Source organism: Coregonus clupeaformis, chromosome 21 (genome assembly GCF_020615455.1).
Source record: "Coregonus clupeaformis isolate EN_2021a chromosome 21, ASM2061545v1, whole genome shotgun sequence".
Classification (NCBI taxonomy): domain Eukaryota; kingdom Metazoa; phylum Chordata; class Actinopteri; order Salmoniformes; family Salmonidae; genus Coregonus; species Coregonus clupeaformis.
Window position 1 is genome coordinate 28,383,110 of NC_059212.1, and position 24,399 is coordinate 28,407,508.

General features: G+C 42.1%; 1 protein-coding gene across 1 annotated transcript in view; it reads left to right on the forward strand.

The window, feature by feature from the left end:
• Positions 1 to 24,399, forward strand: part of LOC121535178 (receptor-type tyrosine-protein phosphatase N2-like) — a 154,528-nt gene that overhangs the window by 102,928 nt on the left and 27,201 nt on the right. Inside the window, exon 15 of the mRNA XM_041841970.1 lies at positions 18,655 to 18,867. Within this exon, the coding sequence (XP_041697904.1) occupies positions 18,655 to 18,867 (213 nt within the window). The remainder of the gene's footprint in view (positions 1 to 18,654; positions 18,868 to 24,399) is intronic.

Genomic DNA, 24,399 nt, shown 5'->3' on the forward strand with positions numbered 1-24,399 from the left:
AATGGTAGTAGAAAAACGCATGTCAAAAATGTTATACATTTATTTGCATTTTAATGAGGGAAATAAGTATTTGACCCCCTCTCAATCAGAAAGATTTCTGGCTCCCAGGTGTCTTTTATACAGGTAACGAGCTGAGATTAGGCTCCTAATCTCAGTTTGTTACCTGTATAAAAGACACCTGTCCACAGAAGCAATCAATCAATCAGATTCCAAACTCTCCACCATGGCCAAGACCAAAGAGCTCTCCAAGGATGTCAGGGACAAGATTGTAGACGTACACAAGGCTGGAATGGGCTACAAGACCATCGCCAAGCAGCTTGGTGAGAAGGTGACAACAGTTGGTGCGGTTATTAAAAGCGTCTGCTAAATGGCATATTATTATTATTATTATTATTATTATTATTATTATTCGCAAATGGAAGAAACACAAAATAACTGTCAATCTCCCTCGGCCTGGGGCTCCATGCAAGATCTCACCTCGTGGAGTTTCAATGATCATGAGAACGGTGAGGAATCAGCCCAGAACTAGACGGGAGGATCTTGTAAATGATCTCAAGGCAGCTGGGACCATAGTCACCAAGAAAACAATTGGTAACACACTACGCCGTGTAGGACTGAAATCCTGCAGTGCCCGCAAGGTCCCCCTGCTCACATATACATGCCCGTCTGAAGTTTGCCAAGGAACATCTGAATGATTCAGAGGAGAACTGGGTGAAAGTGTTGTGGTCAAATGAGACCAAAATGGAGCTCTTTGGCATCAACTCAACTCGCCGTGTTTGGAGGAGGAGGAATGCTGCCTATGACCCCAAGAACACCATCCCCACCGTCAAACATGGAAGTGGAAACATTATGCTTTGGGGTGTTTTTCTGCTAAGGAGACAGGACAACTTCACCGCATCAAAGGGACGATGGACGGGGGCATGTACCGTCAAATCTTGGGTGAGAACCTCCTTCCCTCAGCCAGGGCATTGAAAATGACCCAAAACACACGGCCAAGGCAACAAAGGAGTGGCTCAAGAAGAAGCACATTAAGGTCCTGGAGTGGCCTAGCCAGTCTCTAGACCTTAATCCCATAGAAAATCTGTGGAGGGAGCTGAAGGTTTGAGTTGCCAAACGTCAGCCTCGAAACCTTAATGACTTGGAGAAGATCTGCAAAGAGGAGTGGAACATAATCCCTCCTGAGATGTGTGCAAACCTGGTGGCCAACTACAAGAAACGTCTGACCTCTATGATTGCCTACAAGGGTTTTGCCACCAAGTACTAAGTCATGTTTTGCAAAGGGGTCAAATACTTATTTCCCTCATTAAAATGCAAATAAATTTTTAACATTTTTGACATGTGTTTTTCTGGATTTTTTTGTTGTTATTCTGTCTCTCACTGTTCAAATAAACCTACCATTAAAATTATAGACTGATCATGTCTTTGTCAATGGGCAAACGTACAAAATCAGCAGGGGATCAAATACTTTTTTCCCTCACTGTATATATATATACTGAGTGTACAAAACATTAGGAATACCTGCTTTTTCCATGACATACTGTAGACTTACCAGGTGAATTCAGGTGAAAGCTATGATCCCGTATTGATGTCACTTGTTAAATCCACTTCAATCAGTGTAGATGAAGGGGAGGAGACAATTGAGACATGGATTATGTATGTGTGCCACTCAGAGGGTGAATGGGCAAGACAAAATATTTAAGTGCCTTTGAACGGGGTATGGTAGTAGGTGCCAGGCGCACCGGTTTGTGTCAAGAACTGCAACGCTACTGGGTTTTTCATGCTCAACAGTTTCCCGTGTGTATCAAGAATGGTCCACCACCCAAAGGACATCCAGCCAACGGCAGGCCAATGGTCAAAAACAAGTCATTGATGGAAGAGGACAAAGGAGGCTGACACAAATTGTGCAGCGCAACAGACAGGCTACAGTTAGTCAACTGACTGTCCAGTACAACATTGGTGCCCAAAGACCCATAAAAGAATGCACAACTCGTCGTACCTTGACACGAATGGGGTATGGCAGCTGACAACCTTACAGAGTTCCACTTCTTTCAGCAAAAAACAAGAACCTGCGGTTACAGTTGGCTAAGGAACGAAAACACTGGACACTGGAGAATTGGAAAAACATTGCCTGGTCTGATGTATCCCGGTTCCTGCTGTTTCATGCTGATGGGAGGACTAGGGTATGGAGAAAACCACATGAGTTCATGCATCCATCACGCCGCGTGTCAAAATTGCAGGCTGCTGGTGGGGGTGTGATGGTGTGGGGTGTGTTTTCATGGGACACATTGGGCCACTAAAAGTGGAGCAACGTTTGAATGCCACAGGATATCTGAACATCATTGCCAATCACGTGCATCCCTTCATGGCAGCAGTGTATCCATCTGCTAATTGATTTTTTTCAGCAGGATAATGCCCCATGCCACAAGGCTAGTATAGTCCAGGAATGGTTCCGCGAACATGACAGTGAATTCAGCTTACTGCAGTGGCCTTCCCAGTCTCCAGATCTCAATCCAATTGAGGATCTGTGGGATGAGGATGAGATGGAACGAGCTATTCGGAGTAGACATCCACTACCAGCCAACTTAACACAACTGTGGGAGTCAACATGGGCCAGCATCCCTGTGGAACACTTTCGACACCTTGTAGAGTTCATGCCCCGACGAATTGAGGCTGTTCTGAGGGCAAAAGCGGGTGCAACTCAATATTAGGAAGGTGTTCATAATGTTTTGTACATACAAATGGATGCATGTGCTGGCCCATGTTGACTCCAATGCTTCCCACAGTTGTGTCAAATTGGATGGATGTCCTTTGGGTGGTGGACCTTTCTTGATACACACAGGAAACTGTTGAGCGTGAAAAACCCAGCAGCGTTGCAGTTCTTGACACACTCAAACCTGTGCACTTGGCACGTACTACCATACCTCGTTTTGTCTTGCCCATTCACCATGTCTCAATTGTCTCAAGGCTTAAAAATCCTTCTTTAACCTGTCTCCTCCCCTTCATCTACACTGGCTGAAATGGATTTAACAGGGATCATAGCTTTCACCTGGATTCACCTGGTCAGCATGTCATGGAAAGATGTTCCTAATGTTTTGTACACTCAGTGTACATGTTATGTTGTATATATTGAGGCATCCTCCCAGCCAAGTAAGAGGTAAACATTCCATATTCTATATAATGATACCAACCTTTTCAAACATTGGATGTCTTCCATGCAAAGTAACATCGGCATTCAAATTAAAGCCATGTAAAGATTGCATCCATCCACAGATATTGCTGTAGTCTCATTTACTTAAAAGGATGGGGGATAATAGGAAGACAATTTAAACAGCAGAGGAGGGCTCTGGCTGCATCCCAAATAGCACCATATTCCCTATATAGCGCAGTACTTTTACAAAAGCCCTATGGACCCTGGTCAAATGTAATGCACTAAATAGGGATTAGGGTGCAGTTTGGGGCGCATGCTCTCTGTATTGGGGCGGCAGGTAGCAATTCAGAATGTTGGCCCAGTAACTGAAAGTTCGCTAGTTCAAATCTTTGAGCTGACTAGGTGAAAAATCTGTCGCTGTGCCCTTGAGCAAGGCACTTAACCCTAATTGCTCCTGTAAGTGGCTCTGGATAAGACTGTCTGCTAAATGACTAAAAATGTCAAATGTAAATGTATTGTTAACCGCCTCAGCAAACAAGCTGTCATTCCACAGAGACTGGACACCAGAGGGAATTTAGAGAAGGACACACAGCAATTACTGTCTGATAACGGGACTAAATTTATATCTGTTATTAACAGTCAATGACACCATGTCTTCATACATACAAACACTGTCTTCATACATACAGAGCCATGTTATCCGAACACAGCTTATGATTCCTCTCCAATACAAAGCCATGCTAGTACAATATTACAAGAAGTGCGTCCCAAATGGCACCCTATTTCCTTAATAGTGCACTACTTTTGACCAGCGCTCTATGGGCCCTGGTCAAAAGTAGTGCACTTAATGGGTAATAGGGAGCTATTTGGGATGCACCCAAGGTGTAGGTTACATGATTAGAGAACCAGAGACAACTACAGTTGTTATGGATTAGCTTCTTCCACTGTACTCATGCCAGGAGAGACATTGCTTGGGGCCTTTAAACCATGTTATGGTATGATGTTGTGCTTTTTGGTAGTGATATGGAAGAAGAGCCCTGTGTTCCTAACTGACAGTCTGCTGTACAGTACAGTAGTCCTCTGACATTGACAGGACCTGACTGAGCTACATAGTCTGCTTCAATGGTCATATACAGTATTCTGATGTGAAGCTCTCCCTCCTCCCTCCAGCCATCCATCCCTCTATCCCTGCATCCCTCCCAGCAACCCCTCCTCCCTCCAGCCATCCATCCCTCTATCCCTGCATCCCTCCCAGCAACCCCTCCTCCCTCCAGCCATCCATCCCTCTATCCCTGCATCCCTCCCAGCAACCCCTCCTCCCTCCAGCCATCCATCCCTCTATCCCTGCATCCCTCCCAGCAACCCCTCCTCCCTCCAGCCATCCATCCCTCTATCCCTGCATCCCTCCCAGCAACCCCTCCTCCCTCCAGCCATCCATCCCTCTATCCCTGCATCCCTCCCAGCAACCCCTACTTCCCTCCCTCCATCCATCTGTCTCCATCCCTGTACCCATCCCTCCCTCCATCCCTTACAAAAATGAGATACACTGCTTTTTACTTAGAATCACAAATAATGTTGTGACATTTATTTTATATCAATATGTTGTTGTTTTTCTATTGTCTCTACTTTGTTTTAATACGATCAACCTCACAGCATTGTCTCGCACTAATTTCTCATTATATTAATGTTAATATAATTTAAATTAGAAATTATACACAGTAAATTAAATACTTGAAATTATAAAAAGTGGAACTTTGTTCAGTTGTAAGCTGATACTGGTATTGTTGCTCAGTTGTTTTACATGTGCATTTAATACATTACTTTAGTCGTAATATTGTTGTTTGTCTCCCTCCTATCTGCAAATTGAGTCATTTTTAATCAGAGCATGCAGTGTGTGCTGAACAATTAGCTGGAGTTCATTTTCTTTAGCGTATTACTGGTGTCTGCTATATTCCCTACCTGATCAAACACAGTAGGATTTCTACATCTCTATTATGATTAGCAATTGGCACTTCTTGTGCTTGCCAGCCATTTCACCAACATCACATGTACTATTACTTTTCAAAAACACTCTGGAGGGAGGGAGGGAGGGAGGAGAGAGAGAGAGAGAGAGAGAGAGAGAGAGAGAGAGAGAGAGAGAGAGAGAGAGAGAGAGAGAGAGAGAGAGAGAGAGAGAGAGAGAGAGAGAGAGAGAGAGAGAGAGAGAGAGAGAGAGAGAGAGAGAGAGAGAGAGAGAGAGAGAGAGAGAGAGAGAGAGAGAGAGAGAGAGAGAGAGAGAGAGAGAGAGAGAGAGAGAGAGAGAGAGAGATGGTAGCTTTGATCAACTAATTACTAAAAAGAATTAATCATTGATGATGGCAATACCACTATTCAGACCACACCACCAAACAGTACATTTATCCTATCCCAGACCCCCCAAAAAAATCCTCTATTTCACTATGGACAGATTTGTTCAAGTTTATCATTTGGATCACAGTGAAAAGATTTAAACGTTGATGGAGTTTATCTGTTTTTTTTAATCTGTTTCCTCTCAAAGGGCATCTCCAAAATACACCCCTGTAGGATAGGAAGGTCTCTGTGGAGATTAGGCACATTCACTACCAAGAGATACATTTCAAATGAGTAGCTAATAATCAAATCTTACCATTTTAATACGCATAAACAACCAAAGTAGAACAGGCATGCCCCATGAAATGAGCACAAGCCCAAATGTAATGGATGAATACCTGTCTGAGGTATCTGTCACAAGTTACTGATTGCATATCAATTATAAATGCATAAGGAGAAATTTGATTAGAATGTTTCTTAAATTAAAATAGAATGTTTCATAAATTAAAATAGAAGGTTCAACAGTTTCTCTCCTTCCCTCCTCCTCTCCCTTTTCACTTCATACCTTTTAGTCAATAACTAATGAAAGAAAGACTTCAGCACATTTTTGTTTTAGAGGCAACATTTATTTGGAATATTATTAGTTTTTTGTTTTTGTTTTAAAATATATTTGAATTGCACATTGCAGAGCTGTGCAAGAGAGCTATATTGTGCTGTAAAATGCTTCTTAGACCTGAACAAAGTCTACAAATTCACGTTCTCTTAAGGGTACAGAGTCTTCATGTAAAAAGAGTATCAAGCTCAGAAACAAATCCCAGTTTCTTATCCCTACACCCTGTCCTGACATTCCCCCATGCTGCTGCATGTGTGCCAGCCCATTACCATTGGCCACACTTTTCAGATTAGCACTAATTAAACTGTGAAATCAGAGCCATTGCCTTAAGTCACTCAGTACACCATGAGACAGGAGCCTGGCTAGAGAGAGGGGTGGCAAGGGGACGGCTCGGGCTCAAGCACCCTGGCCCGCTGCCACTCTTCCCTCCCTAACCCTCAGAGACATGTTTGCATCCCAAATGGCACCCAATTCAGAGTTGTGAACTATACAGGCTACCTGCACTATGTAGGCTACCTGCCGGCAGGTTACCGGCCCAACACTCTTAACTCTAAGTGTCTTACTCAAGGGCACAACAACAGATTTTTCACCTAGTCGGCTCTGGGATTCGAAGCAGGTAGCCTAGCGGTTAAGATCATCGGGCCAGTATCCGAAAGGTCGCTGGTTCAAATCCCTGAGCTGACTAGGTGAAAAATCTGTTGATGTACCCTTGAGCAAGGCACTTAACCCTAATTGCTCCTGTAAGACGCTCTGGATAAGAGTGTCTGCTAAATGACTAAAATGTTTTAAAAAATATGTAAATAGAGAGCCATTTGGAAAGCAACCATAAGCTGCTTGCCTGGAGGACATTTTGATTTGAGGGCGGGTCAAATTGGTGTTTGAGAGGGGTGGGTGGGGTTGGGAGGGGCCCCAGGGGGTGAGGGTGAGGGGGTGTTGTTGTCATGACAATACCATGGGCCTAGTCCAGAGGGGGTGCAGCTAATGATGAATAATTATGCAAGCTTTTAGTGGTTTCAGTTTTTTCTCCCTCCCATTGTGAAAAATGTGACCTACCCCCTGACTCATAGTGTTTAAAAAAACAAAAATGACATTGATAAATGGCGACAAAATTGTTGCGAAAAACGTGCCACAATGTTTCCCTCTGGCTGTGTAGGAGGCAATTTTGTTACTAGTGCTCTCAGGTCATTAGTGTTTAATACTCACCCAGTTGGCGGTTTTATTCTGCACCTAATGTGGCTAATAAGACAACGCCAGCGCCATGCACGCTGCATTAATGACATTGTGAGGGTCAGTTGATGAATACATGTCTGTACTAAGAGGTGGCCTATCCCAGTTACAGTACGAGACAGTTAAGAAGTTCTCTGTAGCTCGGTTGGTAGAGCATGGCTTTGGCACTTGCAATGCCAGAATAGTGGGTTTCGAGTCCTGGGACCACCAATACGTAAAATGTATGCAAGCGTGACTGGACGTCGCTTTGGATAAAAGCGGAAGCTAAATGGCTTATATATTGTATATAAGAAGTCAATATTGTCTTTCCCTCTTTGTTTCTATAAGTTGAATTATATTTCAGCCTAATTTCAGAGTTAATGTATTCCTTCCTGTATTTCAGTGAGACTCTTATATGTTTAGAATAGAATAGAATAGCATCATTTTCCCTTGGGTTCTGTATACAATATCCAACTAACAGCTGTAACAGACCACCCCCACTGACAACAGCACAGCACATCCCCAGCTAGCCACCTCTAACATTATGTTAGTGAAATGCATCCACTTAGACAGCAATCACGTTCATTGGATAATGGATATGCATTGAACATGGTGCTCACTTCATTTCAAGGTTTCTCCATTCACTCTGGCAGATACTCATGTATTCAGTCAAAAGACACTTGGGAGAGAAAACGTCTCCTCCCAACAAACATCTCTTCTCAGAATTCGAATTGTGTTCATACCATACATAGAGCTTTCAACATAGAGCATGCATACTCACACACACACACACACACACACATCCCCCCACCCCACACACACACACCACCCTTCACACACAAACGTAGCAGTAACGGATATGTGGGTGATTCAATCTGAAGGAAAAGATGGGCGATGACAGGTGTACCATTCACCTTGATCACCAGCATGTTGTTGGCTTTGAACTGTGCTGCATGCTAATGCATGAGCTTAGCTAGAGAATAATGAGGAAGACGGTTTTAACAAGCTCATCTTAGAGGAATATTGGTGGTTACATACAGTAGCATAGGCTGCTACACAGATGTTGTTGGAAATTAGCTTTGGAGGCTCAATGCATGCGTGTGTGTGTGTGTGTGTGTGTGTGTGTGTGTGTGTGTGTGTGTGTGTGTGTGTGTGTGTGTGTGTGTGTGTGTGTGTGTGTGTGACAATGAGAAGTGTGCAGATGTATGTTGATTATGTGACTTGTTTTCTCTCTCTCACTCACACATGATTCATACCATACCACAACATATATTTATTATTCATAGGTTTGTTTATTTGAGTGAAATGCCCCAATTCTATTTAGGCCTGAGTTTGGTAATGCGGAGTTAAAGAGTGCTGCAGGCATTTTTATCTACTGAAGAATGTAACTACAGTTGCTGAATGTACAATGTAGATGTTATTAATGATTCATCACAATATTTCAAAGGCTGTAGCAAAATTCTGTTGTTCTTTATACAATACATATAGTAACATTTCCATTGGACAACATCAATAAGAATGTTGAAATACCCTTACTGTATATGCGTTATATAGAATAGAATAGACATAGAATAGATGTAGAATAGAAAATAGATGCTGTATATTATTTGTGTTGGAGATACCGAAGACCTTTGGCTGCAGTTCGGTTCTGCCACAACGCTTTCACTCTGATTGTACCAGCCACCTGGCCAAGAAAGCGATGGCATTTTGAAGAGCTCTCTCTCTCTCTCTCTCTTTGTCTGTGAATACACAGAGATATTTTTTTCTTCCCTGGGCATCAAAACAACCTTTCTTTTCTCTTTTCTCCCTGCCATCAGTAGGAGCGGCAGCTGACTCTTCAAGTTCAATACGTCACGTCTGTCTGCCTCCACAGAGATCACCTTCATCACGAATCAGTCTCAGACAGGGAGAATGCCTCAAAGCCACTAAAATGAATTGTCTCTTTTTGTTCGAGGCACTCTAAAATGAATTGTCTCTTTTTATTCGAGGCAGGCTGAGCGGATTGTGATAACAATAAGGTCCCCCACAATTATAGGCTTTTTTATTTTTACATCTGGTACTACTCCTACTTCTACCACTACTACTTCTACTACTACTTCTACCACTGCTACTTCTACTACTACTTCTACCACTACTACTAATACCACTACTTCTACCACTACTACTACTACTACTTCTACCGCTACTATTTCTACCACTACTACTTCTACCACTACTACTTCTACCACTACTTCTACCACTACTTCTACCACTACTACTACTTCTACCACTACTACTACATCTACCACTACTACTACCACTACCACCACTACTACTACCACTACCACCATTACTACTACTGCTACTACTACTACTACTACTACTATGACTTCTACTACTTCTACCACTACTATTACCACTACCACCATTACTACTACTACTACTACTACTACTAGCACTACTACTACTATGACTTCTACCACTACTACTTCTACCACTACTACTACTTCTACCACTATTACTACTACTACTACTACTACTACTACCACTACTACTACTACTACTACTACCACTACTACTACATCTACCACTACTACTACTACCACTACCACCATTACTACTACCACTACGACCATTACTACTACTACGACTACTACTACTACTACAAAAACAACAACAGCACCAACAACAACAACAACTACTACTACTACCACTACTACTTCTACCACTACTACTACTTCTACCACTGCTACTACTACTACAATTACCATTACTACCACTACTACTACTACTACTACTACTACTACTACCACTACTACCACTACTAGTTCTACCACTACCACCACTACTACTACCACCACTACTACCATGACCACTACCACTACTACCACTACTACTACTACATCTACCACATCTACTACTACTACTACTACTACTACACTCTTAAGCACTAGCTGTTTTTCCTATTCAATTAAATCCTACATTCTGGATACAATTTATGCTTATAACCATGGGATAAAGGGTGTGACTGTGTAAGAATGTATGCTTATAACCATGGGATAAAGGGTGTGACTGTGTAAGAATTGATAATTCATGATCATTTGATTATTTTTTTGAGAATTAATTGTGAGAAAATAACTATAATACCAAGGTGGCCCTGTTATTTTATTCCCCCCTGCAAAGTGATGATCAAAATTGAAAGGGTAGAGTATGTTTTCAGATGTAAATGAAAGCCTACCATTATCAGCCCCCTTTTTAAAAGGAATGATTATGTGACCAACCAAGGACTATGTGATCTGGGTTGTGAAATCAAGCACACAGCATGAAATGCTCTATTTGGTTTGAAATCCTGGAGCCGCCTGTCAGACTGCAGACTGAGCCTGAACCCAGCCAGTCTCTCCAGCACACACACACACACACACACAACGCTGGTTATGTGGGCTTGCTTGTCACGCAATTTTCCACCTTGTGAAGTGAGCTTAGGTAGGTGTATGTAACTTGCATCCCAAATGGCACCCTATTTCCTATAGAGTACACTACTTTTGACCAGAGCCCATCGGGCTCACAGGGCTCTGGTCAAAACTAGTTCACTATATAGAGAATAGGGCACCATTTGGGATGTAGCCACATACACCTACCTAAGCTCACTTCACTAGGTGGAAAATTGAGCAGCGTGAAGAAGCACCCGGACTCCAGAGAAAAAAGGCTTCCGTAGCTTGCTTATTCTCTCTGTGTCCAAGCCTTTTCACTATCACTATAGAGCCTCTCTGCCCATATGAAATGCCTCGTCACAGTTGGTTTGTCAGTAGCAAAGAGAGGATGTGGAGGCCATTGGCCAGATGTTATTCATGCATAATCATGTACTGTAGCCTATCTTGTGGGTTTCATGAAGGTTAGCTGTGGGCCCTGGTCAAAAGTAGTGCACTATATAGGGAATAGGGTACCACTTGAGACACATCCAGGCTTTTGCGTTGCACGTTTGTTTTGATTGTAATACCAAAAGACATAGGGGGTCATGGGAGATGGGAAATGAGTGGTCTTGAAAAAGTGGACAGATTAGTTTGGTGGTCCGCTACTGAATTTATGCTGTCAGCTTGGCAAAAGAAGTTACACTGAAACCTAGTTTTCCCATTGCAGGATATTAGTCTTGGTGCACAGTCTCTAATTCTACTGGTTAGGCTCAAACAAATGGAAATGTGAAAAAATACGTATTGCCGTAGCATCATGGACAAGAGAGGTCAGGGAACTTACCGCAGTTGGTTTTAGATCAGCTATTGAATAGTAAATAAATATACATTAATAAATTCCAATGTACCCTTTTAGACATGTTCACCTTTTTAACTCTGTTTAATCCACCACGTATGCTCTTCTTACTTTAGCCTTTTAAGATGCTGCTTAGAGGGAGAAAAACCCTGGGCTAGCCAGCATATCCTAATGGAGAGCGTTTGCATGCTGCTAAGGGGGAAATTAGATATTGGAGCTGTAAGCTGTAGCTGGCTGTGGCGTCCTTTCTGTTTGTCCGATTGCAGCCTGGTGCAGAGTGAAAGGGCCCGGTTTTGTCCCCGAGCTGAGCCTGTCACCTCCAGCTGTCACACAGGAGAACAATGGACCAACGCAGGAGGAGTTGGGCCTGAATAGAAAGATAAACTGAAGAGTCCTACCAAGACTTGTCGTCTGCATTAGACAGGATCTCCTTCCCTCCTGTTCATAGGTGGTGTCCCAAATGGCACCCTTTTCCGTATATAGTGCACTACTTTTGACCAGAGGTGTGCACTCAATTTTACCAAAGGTCAAAAGTAGTGCAATATATAGGGGAAAGGGTGCCATTTGTGACGTTCTTTAACCCTTTCTCTCCCCTCCTCTGCTCCCCGTGTCCCCCGCCCCCTCCTGGTTTCTCAGACCCAGCCACCCAGCCTTCCTTCCCCCATGTTTTCTGCAGCTGTTGCCCGCCATAGGATCAGCCCTTTCTGTGATAATAACTAATTAGCAGTATGTGTTGATTGGTTTTTGGGGGGGGATGTTTGTCCCTGTGTGTACTGTAGTGGAATAAGTCTCTGCTCCCTCTCTCTACATACCGTGGTCTTTTGAGGATATGACATTGTGAGTCACTACTGCAGTGCATGGTCAAGGCTGGCACCTGCAATACCAAAAATCTGATACATAGTTTTGTGTCAGCAGGACTAGCATAAGACAGCAGGAATTAATAATGGTTGTTAGGTTTTACTTTTTAGGATGGAAATATTTTTTTGAACAGGTGAATGATAGGTGGGCTACAGTTCAGTAGCATAGCAGGCCCACTGTCAATCTGGGGCTAACATTTACAGAATAAGATATAGCCTACAGTTGAACAGCTAAAGGATGATTCTCAACCCATAGAAATAAAAACAATGATATGGTTCAACCCATTTATTTCCAATAATTTCATATCCAAGAAAGAAACAAAATAAATATAAAGATCCTCGTTTGGCTATTCCATAAGATAAGAAACCCAAGCAATTGTACAAATGAGAGGCAGGCAAGCGCAGGGTCCATTCATATTCCCGACAAGCTTTTCAACAGCCAGCTCTGAGCTCTCCTCAAGCTTTCGCTACACTGTCGGCAACATGTGGAGGCATCACCATAGCAACCATTGGATGTGACATGTGGTACAGACAGGGACTCGAGGGCCGCTGAATATAAAGAGGGGCTCGATCCCCTACTTTGTCCAAAGCGAATAAATCATCACCCACACACATCTCCGCTCCTCCTTTCCGTGGGAGCAGCGTGCTGGTATGGTTGAGGTTTCTCTTCTGAGTTTGTCGAGGAAAAAATACGCTGTTGGTGTATTTTATTTTTCGCCAAGCTTTCACCTCATTTGAGGAGTAGGCTTACCGTTCAGGGCAACCGTGCGCCTTTGTCACGGCTGAATTGAATGGAAGAGAGAGGCTGTGAACTTTTGAAAGACGAAAGAACGGAGTGAGAGGAGTCATTCACGCTGATGTCGCCGCGGCTGCTAGTGTCTGTGCAGCGACTGCCGTGTCGCGCGTGCTCTTGGAGGGAATAGGGAATAGCTGAATCTCTGTCACATCTCAACATGAATTTGGGTAAATACTTGTGTAAAATTAGGCTACGCATTATTGCAACACCACTTGGCTTCGCTTCTCTCTATCTCGAGATATCTCATGTTCAGCAAGTGCATGTTGTCTATTGGTGATAATCATCCAAATGGATTTGGATAAGATAATTTTTATTGTGTTTTAAGTTCATATGCTTATCTATTAAAATATTTTGTTTTGTCATGCATAGGATATAGCCTACTGCTCAATTTTGATAATTGCGCATTACGCATGACGTTGTTGTATTTCATATGGTGACCATGTCTAATCCTCCGTTGGTATTTGTATATATTAATTAACCACAACCTGAGCTATAAATTCAATAATAGACTCGTATTTGTTATTTATTTCTCTCACATTTTCGATCTATTTTGACCACTCTTCTATAGCAATCTGAAGTTCATGCGCGGTGCAGCGTGTAGCCTACCTGGAGTTTACGCATTACGAAGATTGACGGCTCACAGTTGCCAGGGGTCAACTCAGTGCATATTTCTGTAGCCTAGACAGTCTTTTATATTTTAATCCAAACTGTTCAAAAATTACATTTTTGGGTGGTTATTTTTGTCTAGTCTATTTATTATGTGGTATTCTGATATATAGAAGTGAAAAGACCTTATTGAAATATAGAACAGTTATTATGCCTGCAATAGTGGCACTTCATGTTGTCATTTATTTGGAGAATTTACTTGTTTTAATGGTGTGTACAAATCGTTCATTTGGAGGACCATCATGCATCACAATATGAGTGTGAATATCAAAGTTGTAGGCTATAGCTATGTTTGCCAGTTTGCCAGACTGAGATTCAAAGAACTGAATAGAATGGAAACAACTTCCACTAGAGTAGGTCTATATATATATATTTGATTGATATTATGTGTGGTAAATTGTGTGTAAATTGTGTTACCAATTTATACGCTCTTGAATTGTTAAATTGCTCTCTTGAAAAGTGTGTGTGCGTGTGTGTGCACGCCTGTTTGCTGAAAGGTTTTGTAAATGGTGGTGAACTTTTCAAAGGCATTGTATTATCCAAGGTTAGGGAGAGATCATTGTTTCCTCACAAGTAGCTGGCTGGGAACAATAGTTAGACGCCTCTCTCCCCCTGACCTTTTTTCAATGATTTTGAATAAGCCAGAGTTGTAGAAATCCATCTGCCTTTTGTCTAAGGTAGCCTCACTAATCCTTCATACCCCCTCACCAAGCCGACCAACATCCCTCAACTCAAGCCCTCTCTCAATCCCTTCTATTTCAAATGTAAGAATTGAAAAACTATAAGGGCTGGATGGGATTTACTTGTGGGGGGTCTCTTATTTTGCAAGAGAGAAGAAGAGACCTGGGTCTCAATATGACTCCCTGTTAAAATAAAGGTGAAATAAAGGTGAAATAAAGAGCCCGTTACTCAAATCCATGTTTTTAAGCCCATTGAATTAAAGAGTTTTAGTAACTTTATTTTGTATGTCCCGCTATAGAATAGAATCAGACTTTGCGTAACAGTTTTCTCTCATCATACTCTAAACCTGTATAACCTATGGATTGTATGATAAATACACTAGTCTTTTATATGCTGACAATTTTACAGCAATAATACATCAATTTGAACAAATGTATCTGCATACATTCTGCGTGGTTTTTAATTTCAACACCCCTCAGATCATTAAGGATCATTTCTCTCTCTTTCTTGAGATTATTGCAGCCTATAAACTATTCTTTCTCTCAGGAGAATCAGTGTTATTTTGGGAAGACTCACCTACATCTGATATGTGTTGAAATGAAAAGCTTGAACCCACAGTGTGCAGCAACCATCCTTGACGGCTATGCTAATGCTTTTCTCCAATGCATGCTGAGGAGGAGCTGTGTATGTCAGATCACGTTTGCCTATGTGAAATTGAAATTTGAAAGTACAATCGCTTCAGGACAGATGGAAAATAGACCTCTCGGCATAAAAGGAACTCCCTTCCCCTTTGCTATCTCAGACAATATTTTCAGCTTAATCATTTTTTTTGCATTGCATTAAATAGTGTTGAAACAAAATATTTTCTGCCTAAAATTGAGCTAGGCAAGTTTAAGTTAAAAACCCAACAGTATCCTAAGATTTATATTATGTAAAACATTAGATATCAGACTACAAATTGTCTTCATACCAATCACATTTGTTTTCAAGGAAATGTGTCTATTTCAGAAAAATAATTTTATAATGATTTTTATTGGCGCATATTTTTATGTATTTTTGAATCTATTTTTGTATCACCAAACATAATTAAGAAATGCAAATTTTTTTGCATTTCTTTCCATATATAATGGGATTTAGTCGTACACAGCCCTCTGTGCGTCAAGATGTTGCCATGTAATTTGATTGAAAGTGCTAAGCCTTTGGAGAGAGAGGAGGAAAACAAGGCCCTGGAGCTGCATTATTGAAGAGAAGATTCTGCCTGTCTGTCTGTCTGTCTGGCCTGCCTGGTAATATCTATTTTATGCTTCCTTTATACTGTACCAAAGAAAAGGTAAAGCATTCTCTTGGTGCGATTTTATTTGTAAATGCATAACAAAATGTAGGCCTTCAGATAATAATCACACACACTGTATACACATGTTTACTTTCGAACATTCTCCCTCAGCAAGCTTTTTGCTTTTCAATTGTATAATCTTTTTCCTATGCCACAGCATCTGGTTCTGTGGTTCTGCACCACAATCAGAGTCTTAGCTCCTCATTTTTCATGGACGTGATTTAACGGCAAGTCAGGCTACATTGGATTGAATAAATAGAGAGAGTGGCAGAAGCATCTGTCCAGTGAGGGATGAGTGAACAGTTACAGTTTGGAAACTAAGTATGGCCATTACTATCCAAGCAAGATGCTATCGATCTTTCTCTATGAAATTTAATTTGATAAAATAATGAAATGAAAAAAAAATATATATATATATATATATATATATATATATACTTTTTGGGGGGATCTGTGGAAAAATATATTTAGCAGAAGATTATTGGAGTCAAAGCAAGTGTGTCATGCGGTTAAAATGTATTATTAATGAGTGTCTACAATAAACATTCTGCTCAGATTATTTTGTAAGATTTCTGTAAGATTCATCAGAACGTTACATTCTTTTTTTCTCTCCCTGAGACTGAGAGAAGGTAATTAGAAACAGAATGTTAAGAATCTTTTAGAATAGAATCTTTAGAAAGTAATATAATATTTTTGGGATTCTATCTCCTAGACTGAGAAATGCAATTTTTCATCATTGCACTGAGGGCCTCAGTGAGACTCAGAGAGAGGATAGTTTCCCACTGTTTCCTTTTAACACCATCACATTACCATGCAACCAGGCTTTACAGTAGGGCTTAATGCAAATTGGACCCCACAAAGCATTGGGCAACTGTTGTCTCCCTTTGTGGGGCTTTCTGCATCCGTTCTTTTAAGGTGCTGAATACAGCCAGCTATGAATGAAATCAGGGGGAATAGATCTATACCACTCACTGTAGTGGTGGGGTACCCTGTCTCACAGCCTCACAACACAAGGCATTCCAGAACAATCCTTGTGCAGCGTTCATTGGCCACCCCTTCCCTTCCACCTCCTAGGGGCTTACATGTCTGTGACAGGCAGGCAGGCCCAAGCAGGGCCCATCTCACAAATGTGTCCCAAATCACACCCTATTCCCTATATAGTGCACTACTTTGACCAAAGCCCTGGTCAAAAGTAGTGCTCATAGGGAATAGGGTGCCATTTGGGATGCCATCACAGCCTTTTTTTTAACACACATTTCCATTAACTGGGATGCAGACTGGTCTGACCCTAATCCCTACGACCCCTGGCCTGCAACTGATTGACCCACATCCCACCAATATTTGCTTGCTGGGTCTTTATGATGCAGAGATAAAATGAGCCTTAACTTTAAATGAGGGCCTTGCATTTCTGCAATGTAAGACAGGGTAGAACATAGAATGTGGCAAGCTGAATACATAGCATAAAATTACTATTAGAACAAGATCATGAATAGCTTAGTCAGGCATTCATAATGGTGTGAGAGAGGGGGGTTGGAAAAGCATTTTTTTGTAACACTACAAAGAGGATGTAAAAAAGAAGAAGAAAAAACCGTTGGCTAATTATTCCTGTCCTGAAGCAAGCAGCAGAGAGTTAAGCCAAGCAGCCAAGCCTTTTTCACTATTTATTTTTTATCATCCTGTAAAAAAGGGGGAATTGTAGATCTGGTAGTTGGGATTGCAATTTGCAGCTCTCGTCTCTTCACTCTTCCCCCCTGCTCCACATTGTTGCTAACATCATTTATGCTGTCTCTAATGAGAGAGAATTATCAGGCTATTGTTGATTCACTGTGGCCGGGGCAGTGTCCCAAATGGCACCCTATTCCCTATGGGCCCTGGTCAAAAGTAGTACACTAAAGGGAACAGGGTGCCATTTTGGATACATCCCAGGTAGAATGGAACACAACCATTATCCCAGATCACTGGCCTCTGAAATTAACTCCATGGAGCAGTAAGACAGTCTGCTTTTAATGAACAACATAATGAATTTCCCTGCTTTAATATGTTTTAGTACATGTAGTGTTTTTTCCTATGTAGCCTACTTGGGTATAGGTTAAATTGTGTTTTAATTTAGCACTCTGTGTATATAGTGGGATTTCTTGCTAGCAATGTACTTTGTAAAATTAAGTAGGCTAAATGAATCCGAATGTTTGCTTTTAGATACATTTTCCTTGGCAGTGGATTAAATGCTTGACAGGTTGTAGGTACTCGACAAGTCATTGACTACTAGTCACATGTCCTACTGTTTGTAATGATGTCATAGGAAAATACAGCGGGAAAACTATTGTGTCAGGTGAAGCTAACAGTGGTTGGGTTAATGAATTCAAAATATATGTTATTTTATTCAATATATTCCTTAATAATCTACATTTTGGGGAGTTGATGTATTCCGTGCACTATTGCACACAGATGATGGAACAAAAAACATCAGATTTGTATCTGCAACATCTATATGTATACTTTAATATGTCCAACCAAAACATTAAAAATTATAGATCACTGGCTCATTGTATCTAATGCATCAGGAAAATGTGTGGTCTGAAAACATAATCTCACCATGATATCATGTGTAAACCTCGCTCTCCCTCGCTCTCCCTCTTTCTCCCCCACACCCTCTCTCTTTCTCACTCATCCCTCCCTCTCTCTCTCTTTCTCTCTCTTCTCTCTCCCTCCTCTCCCTCTCTCCCTCCCCCTCACTCTCTTCCTCTCTCTCTCGCTCTCTCTCTTTCCCTCCCCTCTCTCCTACAGAGAAGCCAGATCAACCAGATTCCCACCAAGTACAGCACAGCCGAGTCCACCAAGTTCCTGATCCTGACAGTGGTGTCTATCCTGTGTATCGTGGCTGTGCTCCTGGCCTCCACCGTGGTCTACTGCCTCCGACACCGCTCTCACCACAAGCTCAAAGAGAAGCTCACCAACCTGGGAACAGACACAGGCAGCGATGCTACGTCCACCTATCAAGTAGGAGCATATATATCAGACGTCAGTCAGTCTATAAATGGTACCCTATCCCTATGGCCCTGGTCAAAGGTAGTGCACTATATAGGGAATAGGGGATCATTTGGGACGCACTCCAAAAAATACAGATGACTTCATGATTATTTTTTTGTAATGAAAACTGAAAATCCAAGTGTATGTTAGATTGTTTTGAGTGTATGTTGTGTACACTTCACAGGAGGCTGGTGAGGGGAGGACGGCTCATATTAATGACATTTTAGTCATTTAGCAGACGCTCTTATCCAGAGCAACTTACAGTTAGTGAGTGCATACATTTTCATACTGGCCCCCCGTGGGAAACGAACCCACAACCCTGCCGTTGCAAGCGCCATGCTCTACCAACTGAGCTACAGGGGACTAATGGCTGGAATGGAGCGAATGGAATGGCATCAAACACATGGAAACCATGTGTTTGATGTATTTGATACCATTGCACCTATTCTGCTCCAGCCATTACCAATAGCCCATCCTCCCCAATTAAGGTGCCACCATTTTCATTTGTAGAGTAGTATGTGTTTCTTCCATTCCTTTTTGAGTGTTTCGGAATTTGGAAAATGGAAAATGATATGAACCCAACAGGTTTGCGGGTGGCGTTGTCTGTCTGTGCTGGTAGTAATTTCAATTCCCCCTCTCTAACAGGTGTAATTATCCTACGGCCTGAAAGTCCAGGTGTGAAATTCGATTTATAGAATCCAATATTAAGCCTTTTTAAGCAAAGAATTAGATTACAATTTCTGCCACTGACCATTCTCCCTGATCTTTTTAAATGAGAGTGGTCCTGCGAGCATTGATTTTAAAATGGTACTTACATTTTACAGTACTTTAGGTGCTGTCCTCAAGTCATTCTAATTTGTATTTACATTTTACATTTTAGTCATTTAGCAGACGCTCTTATCCAGAGCAACTTACAGTTAGTGAGTGCATACATTTTCATACTGGCCCCCCGTGGGAAACGCCATGCTCTACCAACTGAGCTACATCCAAATAATACTAGCGTAGGGTATTCGACTTTAATGTTTCATTCTACTTTCAAATATATTTTATTTGACTGTGACATTTTTGGGATGTATTTCATATTGACCAACAGGGTGGCTGGATGGTTTTATTAGTCTTAAATATTTTTCATGATCCACTTACTGCTGGGCTCCTGCACATTTCCGCTTAACGGATGTTTACTGGGCCTTTACACACTTTGATTAAGAGTCAGTGGCTTTTCCTAAGGCATTTACCACCTTGGCCATGCAACTAAAACCAATGCAAATATTGCATATTTTGATATTAAGTAATTTCACTAACATACTGCACCTGAAATTACAATACAATGATTTTTCATTCTCCCTTTGCTGCTATGCTATACTCTTGTAGATGTTGTGTAGCATCCATCTTAAGGATATATAGAAGGATTCCCTTGACTGAACTGAATGCACGCCTGTGTGTGTGTGTGTGTGTGTTTGTGTGTGTTTGTGTGTGTGGGTGAGTGTGTGTGCGCTGGCCCAGCACAAGGGAGCAGTGACTCTTTAAAGCTACATGCAATTAAAGCAGACGGGTAGCAGCGGGCAGTCTGACGGCCGTAATACACACACATCACTGAGTCACACTCACATTCTCACAGCCTCACTGCATGCTAATGACCCAGGCCCTGGGTGTGTCTGTCTGAGCCTCTGAGGCCATGGTCACACACACACACACACACACACACACACACACACACACACACACACACACACACACACACACACACACACACACACACACACACACACACACACACACACACACACAAACACACACAGCTCACACACAAACACACACAGCTCACACATAACGTACCCCCACAGTGTCCTACCAGCTTTCTGTATATCACAGACATCTCTATGCCTTAGGTCTCAGTGTCTCCAAGTTGTCAGCCATATTGTCCTGTGATATGAAAATATGATGTTGAACTGGTTGACACTGGGAGAGAAAAGCTTGATTGACAGGCTGCCTGCCGTATCTATGGATGATATCTCTCTGTCAGTCAGTCTCCAGTCCCCTGGATTTCCAAGAGAGACATGGGAACTGCCTGCCATACTGCTGAACAGTCTACTGAGGCTTATGTTATCCCTCCCTGGCCTTCCACATCTCTCTCTCTCTCTCTCTCTCTCTCTCTCTCTCTCTCTCTCTCTCTCTCTCTCTCTCTCTCTCTCTCTCTCTCTCTCTCTCTCTCTCTCTCTGCCTCCTCTCACTCTAAGTTTTCCCTCTCTCCTTCTCTCTGCCAACATTTGCCCCCCCTGTCTTTCTATCTCTCTTCCTCTCGCTCTCTGTGTCTTCCCTCTATGCCAAAAAGTGCCCCCCCCTCTCTCTCTCTCTCTCTCTCTCTCTCTCTCTCGCTTTCTTTCTCTTGCGCTCTCTCGCCCTCTCTCTCTCTCCATCTCTATCTTCCTTTACCACTATCTCTCTGTCTCCACTCTATGCCAACCCCTGTCTCTCTATCTCCCTCCCTCCCTCCCTCTCTTTCTCTCTTTCTCTCTTTCTCAATTCAATTCAGTTCAATTCGCTTTATTGGCATGACGTAACAATGTACATATTGCCAAAGCTTACTTTGGATATTTACAATATTAACATAATTAAAAATATGTAATAATAATCAATATTGTCAACGGGACAGCAGTAACAACAATGACCATGGGTCAAAATAACCATTGAACAATAACAAGAGGACATGTGCTGGTTGGTTGGTCTGTCAGACACTGTCCCTCATCTTCTGGCAGGCAGCAATGTAGTGCGCTGCCATCCCACAGCTCTTTGCGTCCTCCCCCAACAGGACGGGTAGCCTATTCTCATCAGAGAGGTCTTTGAAACCTTGAAAAATGGTTTCAAATTTGGGGAAATGACACTCTCTAATTGGTTTATATATTTTTTTTTTTACATTTTATCAGGAAATGCAGCTCTGTCTCAGGTTCTGCTGTGGTGCAGTGGTTGCACAGCCTTTCCTCTACAGGAAGCCAGGTTTTCCTGTGTCTACCCTTCTCAATGGCAAGGCTGTGCTCACTGAGTCTGTACTTTGTCAATGTTTTTCTAAGGTTTTGTTCAGCAACCATGGTCAAATAGTTTGCCACGGTGTACTGTCGATTTAGGGCCAGATAGCACTGCATTTTACTTTGTGCTTGTGCTTGTGTTTCCCAATAAGCAATGTAGTTTTGTTTTGACTGTGTTGTAATTTGGTTTATTCTGACTGATTGGATGTTCAGGTCCTGAGGCTTCAGTGTGTTAGTAGAACAGGTTTGTGAACTCAGCCCCAGGACCAGCTCTCTCTCTCTCTCTCTCTCTCTCTCTCTCTCTCTCTCTCTCTCTCTCTCTCTCTCTCTCTCTCTCTCTCTCTCACTCGCTCGCTCAATCTGTTTCCTCTCTCTCTCTCTCGCTCTCTCGCTCTCTCTCTCTCTCTCTCTCTCACTCTCTCGCTCAATCTGTTTCCTCTCTCTCTCTCTCGCTCTCTCTCTCTCTCTCTCTCTCTCTCTCTCTCTCTCTCTCTCTCTCTCTCTCTCTCTCTCTCTCTCTCTCTCTCTCTCTCTATCCACCATATTGAGTCAGAGGGCCTTTGGTTGTTTTAGCACACTCGCTCAATCTGTTTCCTCTCTCTCTTTCTCTCTCTCTCCCTCTCTTTCTCTCTCTCTCTCACTCGCTCAATCTGTTTCCTCTCTCTCCCCCCCCTCTCTCTCTCTCCCACTCTCTCTCCTACTCTCTCTCTCTCTCTCTCTCTCTCTCTCTCTCTCTCTCTCTCTCTCTCTCTATCCACCATATTGAGTCAGAGGGCCTTTGGTTGTTTTAGAACATGGGCAAAGCGGTGAGAAAGGCCCCTACATTTGTTGGAGGGCATGCAAACACAGGCACCCTGTGCTGTTGTAGCCTTGCTATTGTTTAATCTTGTTCCAAGTAGATTTTTCACTTTCAAATTCACACATTTCTAAAGCAATTAAACCAATTCCCTGTAAATCAAGAAATTAAGTTGGTTAAAAGTCATGAAAGAATGACTCCAAGCACAATCTTTACATAACACCTTTAGATATATTGGCCCCAATATTGGAGATCTAACAGGCTCTTTCGTATCACATGCACGCATGCAAGAACCATTATAGTTTCATAACTGTCAGTATACAAGCTTAACCTTGTAAAATTAATACAACAGAACACATTAACTGGAATGACATTTACTTTCACGGGTGTCAAAAAAGCACAAACGAAAAGCCACGGCCCCATTAAGCCACGCCTCCAAATATTTTAATAGGCTGCCACCGCTACATTTCCCACACCGCTATAGACGGGTTGCCTGACAATGTCACAAAAATTATGTGTGCGCATTGCAGAGGCAGAAGGCCATGTGGGGAATCGTAGGTGGTTTGTTTCAGTTAGTTGTGTCTTGTTCTTGATACCATGTCTTGTTTTGAGGTGTTTTGACTGATGTCACGGCTATGCTAATATATAAAATTCACTAAGCTAGCTAATCAACAACTGTATTGATGTATTGTGCAATTTTTTAAATGTTTTCAATAAACATTTGGTGACTAAATATAGTTTACAACCCTGTCTGTTTTGCCGCCAAAGTTGTGCACGCATCGGTTTTGTTGCTAAACAACCCACCCGTCTATGCAATGCTAATGAGGCGTTGAAAGCAATTAAGAAGCTTTTATTCAATTGAAAAAAAAACACATTGATTGGTCAAATTATCATTTTATTTTTTTATAGAATAGGTTGAATGAACCAAAGTGTATTTTTTGATCAAGCCAATCAGTAAAAGCACTTCAATTGAACAACAGTGCCATCCAACTTTTTACAGTGTAGTACACTATATAGGGAATGGGGTGCCATTTGAGATGGAACCATAGACTGGTGTTGGAGGCTCGCTAATCTCTCAGTGACAGACTACGTAAACATAAATGGTAACGTAGATCTGTCATGATACAAAGGGATGCGTGAGATCACGAGCAGCATTAGTTCCGGGGCTTGGGATTTTCATCACTGGTTATTTAGACAAATCACGATTTCACAGATGTTAGCATCTTTCAAACTTCAGTATGGGAGGGGACATTTGGCCCAAAGACTTGCCTGTAACTTGCAAAGAGAGAGGGTGGAGCTCTTCATTCCGGTTCCGTTCCTCGTTCTATCTCTTCTCTTAACACGTATGGACCCAGAACTTAATCGAGCTTCTGACCAATTACACAAGCATTTAGTTCTGGGTTAACCAAGATCAGAAGCTCGCCCACACTGGCCAGTCTTCACAGACACTCCCACTGCCCAGGGTGGTATATGGTTGCTTCCCAAATGGTACCCCATTCCCTATTTAGTGCACTGCTTTTGACCAGAGCCCTATGGGAATAGGGTGCCATTTGGAACATAGACCATGAGAGAGACAATTGACTCATAGGCCTCTTGTGTCTTTCTGTCTGTGTTTTTGAAATAAAATGAAATAGAAGATAATGTTATTATTTATGTCAGGCCAGACTTTCTTTTGTGAGATAG